Source organism: Poecilia formosa, unplaced genomic scaffold (genome assembly GCF_000485575.1).
Source record: "Poecilia formosa unplaced genomic scaffold, Poecilia_formosa-5.1.2 Scaffold154, whole genome shotgun sequence".
NCBI lineage: Eukaryota > Metazoa > Chordata > Actinopteri > Cyprinodontiformes > Poeciliidae > Poecilia > Poecilia formosa.
Genome location: NW_006800093.1, coordinates 604,536 through 608,346, shown reverse-complemented (window position 1 = coordinate 608,346; position 3,811 = coordinate 604,536). Strand labels below are relative to the sequence as shown.

General features: G+C 46.1%; 1 protein-coding gene across 2 annotated transcripts in view; it reads left to right on the top strand.

The window, feature by feature from the left end:
• The window catches only part of sema3aa (sema domain, immunoglobulin domain (Ig), short basic domain, secreted, (semaphorin) 3Aa), a 35,592-nt gene extending 32,431 nt beyond the window's left edge, over window positions 1-3,161 (top strand). For both annotated transcript variants that reach the window (XM_007564025.2, XM_007564023.2), the window contains exons 15-17: window positions 443-510; window positions 588-736; window positions 1,820-3,161. In XM_007564025.2, the coding sequence (XP_007564087.1) occupies window positions 443-510; window positions 588-736; window positions 1,820-2,518 (916 nt within the window). In that variant the 3' untranslated portion in view covers window positions 2,519-3,161. The remainder of the gene's footprint in view (window positions 1-442; window positions 511-587; window positions 737-1,819) is intronic.
• Window positions 3,162-3,811: the final 650 nt, after the last annotated feature.

Sequence of the window (3,811 nt, the reverse complement as noted above, 5' to 3'; positions counted from 1 at the left end):
CAGTAAAGCCGCACTATGAAAATGCTTCACCATTATGTTAGAAACCCAAATGACGTAGTGGAATTTCACAAAGAGATGACAAAAAAAAAAAAAACCAGAGGCTTTTCTCAATGGCAGAACAGTTCAGAATGTGTTCTGTAACATCGGCTCCGCGGAGGGAAATGAAGCGAGGCATTGCCTTGATTAGCAGGCTTACGTTTCTGACTTTCTCTCCAGATTCTAGGGTTTATTGTTTATTTTTGCTCCATTTATGCGAATAAGCAGTGGAATGAAGCGTGAACTCCATGCCATTCTTCAGCTGCGTTGGGTAACATTACCCTCTAGTGTTTGAAATCGAACAGTACATGACAAAAAACTGGTGGCAAGGGGGTCGGCATAACATGGATTTCTTCCCTGATGTTCTCATTACCAACAGTCTTTTAAACTGTCGTTTCAACCACAGGAGAACCAGGCGACAAGACATCAGGAACGGAGATCCGCTCTCGCAGTGCTCAGACCTTCAACATCACGGTACTCAAAACAACTACTTCCCACACACGCGCCATCTTCCATTGATAATTTCTCTGACTGTTTTTTTCTTTCGTTAGACGACGTGGATGGTTTGGGAGGCAGCATAGAGGACAGGAGTGTGTTCGGTGTGGAAAACAGCAGCATGTTTCTGGAGTGCAGCCCCAAATCTCAAAGAGCGCTGGTTTACTGGCAGCTGCAGAGGCCCAATGATGACCGCAAGCAGGAGGTTTGTGTGCGCATTTGTGCGAGCATGTGCCGTTTTGTGTCAAATGGGGAGCATCCTTGAAGAACGGGGAAATTTCTGGATGTGCCTTTGCAGTATAGATTATAAGCGATGAAAAAAAAATCTATAATCTTTGCAGATAAAATGACTTTTTACCCCCTTGCCCTATTCTCTGAGCCAAAACCTTTGTTATCTTTAGTCCACGGAACTCAAAGTGCAGAAAAAGCCATGGGTGTGGATGTATAGGGTCGCTTTCTTGACCCGAGGATGTAACCAATTACATTTTGAAAAGATTGGCGCTGTGGCGTTATTTTTCTAGCTGGTCAGTGAGAGCGTGTTGTTTCAAGATCTGGCAAGAGACAGAAATGGGATACAGGAAGCCGAGTTGAGCTACAGAGCAGTGGGTCCGAAGGTTTATCTGATGCAAAACAAAGACGTTTTATAAGTTGGCCTGAACGGATATTACAGCTGGATTAGAAACACAGAATATGATACGTGTCGATGTAAAAACAAAACGAGCGGGCAGAGCCTTCCCTTAGCCTTTTTCAACGCCACAAACTGCAATTGGGATTTTATGTTATGGCACAACAGGAAGTGGTGCATAAAGTGAAGTCGAAAAGTCGGGATACATGGTATTTAAATATGACATAACAGTGACAGGTGACTTTGCGCACCGCTTCATCGGCAGTCGTCTTAAAGTTGCTTCAAGAAAACCAAAGATCACAAAAGAAAACAATGTCTGCAGTAGTCTAAAGTTGCTATTTGTTTAAATACACAACAAAGAAATTGGGTGTAAATGTTATTAACGGGGCGCTGTGCGGCTCAGTTTGCAGTGGCAGGCTGCCGATCTTAACGCACTTGGGTTCAGTTTCCAGTCTCGGATCGTTTGCTGCATGTCTTCCCTTTTCTCTCCCCCTTATTTCCTGTCCACTTCCTGTGCAAGAAAGCCCACTACAGCCTAAGACATAAAAATAAAAAGTTGGTCCGTGAAAAGTTGTGCATAGATTAAATGTGGTTTAGACTCATTAAGCTTTCTCTGTATTGCTCCTAATTTGTGTTCTTGTTGCGTCTGTGTTTCTGTGTCAGATTAAGATGGATGACCGGGTGCTGCGTACAGACCAGGGTCTGCTGATCCGCAGCCTGTCCCTGTCTGACACGGGAGTCTATCACTGCCAGGCAGTGGAACACGGCTTCATTCAGCCCCTGCTGCGTCTCAACCTGCAGGTCATCCCAACCCAGAGACTGGGGGACATTCTGCCCGGGCTTCCCAGCGCAGGGGCCGGCGCAGGTAACTCGGCCAAGCACAGGGTCTGGTACAGAGATTTCCTGTCTCTCTTAGACCACCCGGAGCTGAACAGCGTGGAGGAATTTTGTGACAGAGTTTGGAAGAAAGAGCGCAAACAGAAGAAGGCGAAAGCTCCCAACAGCAACGGCAAACCTGACGGTGCCCCGAGCTCCGCGGCGCGACCCAAAGCTGCGGCCCCCACCGCTCAGAAACAGCAGGCCAGTCCGCCAAACAGCAGGCCGTGGCTTCAAGCTGGAGATCCGGTGGGGGAGGGGCCAACTCGGAGCCAGAGCAACCAGAAAGGTCAACCGAATCTGAGCGCGGCCCCTAAAAGTGGCCCGAAGACGCAGAACGGAGCAAAGGCGCAGGGCGGGTCGCAGGTCGCGGGGGGCGTTCGGGTCAGCAGCCAGCACACGGCAAAATGGAGACGGATGCAGGAAAACAAGAAGGGACGCAACAGGAGGACCCATGAGCTCCAGAGACCCCCACGTAGCGTTTGAGAAAAGGAGCTGGGATGCACACCTTCAAGCAAATCTACACAAGCACAAAGCCATGCATCCGCATCAGCTCATACTATGGGTTGTGAATCCAGTATAATATAAAAAAAAACAAAAACAAACAAAAAACATCCAGCACATTTTCTGACATAACATACATGAACTACATCCTTGTAACAAAAGCAAGACGACTGGACAGAACTTGTGAAAAGGACGAGCAGAGGATTGAAAACCGGGAATGCGTTCGACAAAGTTGCAAGAACACGCCTGTTTGCCTGGGAATACATTCTGGCAGACGCCCTTTCAAACCTCCTGTACATAAGCTAGAAATATAAGACTGGGACTGAAAAAAAAAAAAAAGTTAAGTCACGGATTTGTCTGACTTCTAACGCTGACGGGACAGCCGCAGAGACGTTCATACATTTGCAGACATTTTGCGCAAAGCAGAAACGAATGATCCGCTGCGACCTGCTTCCACGTGTGAACTTGATACACTAGGAAAGTGGTTGGAAAAGTCGTATTCTGAAGAACTTTGTAAGGAGAAGAGCAGAGCAGCAACAGCGCCCTCAAAGCGGGAAAGAGAAGGGTTCACCTCGACGTGTGCACGGCTTGCACCAGTAGTCTTCAAACGAAGAAGAAAAAAAAACAAAAAAACAAAGGAAACATGCAAAGTTATACCACTGTGCAGACCAAGTTCTTCATCATAACCAATTCCTCTGAGGCTGGGAAGGCATTGTGCATGTTGTTGTCAATCAATATTTTAATAAGCTATTTTCTTTACTCCTTACCTTACGAGAGTCTGAGTTTCCTGTTACGTTTGCTTTCTTTTTCGCAATCTGCCCTCGATCGAGGTGCACAGATCCTCTAAAAAAAGAAAAGACAGTTCCTTGCAAAAGTACTCGCATCAGTTAAGCCTTTCGCAGCAAACTATTTCAAATACTCGTGTATTTTCAAGATTTTATGACATAGCCCAGCATAAAGTTGCACATTACTGTGAGGTGGAAAGAAATGGACACGTGGCTTTTGATTTTTTTCTATTAGTAATTTTCTAGTCATTAATTGGCCCCTAATTAATCCGCTCCAACTAATTTGGGACAGATTTCAGGAGTGTGTGACTTGATAGTTTCCCAACAGACAGCATCTGAGATGTTGATGTTTCCGCGATCTCCACCTTTGGATGCTTTTTTGATTGTGCTCTTCCTCACCAGCCTGTCAAGTTAAGCTAGTCTTAGGGGTTTGCAGCTGCCGTGTACCTCCTTTGATTTTCAGGTATCAGATGAAGCATCACTCTGTATT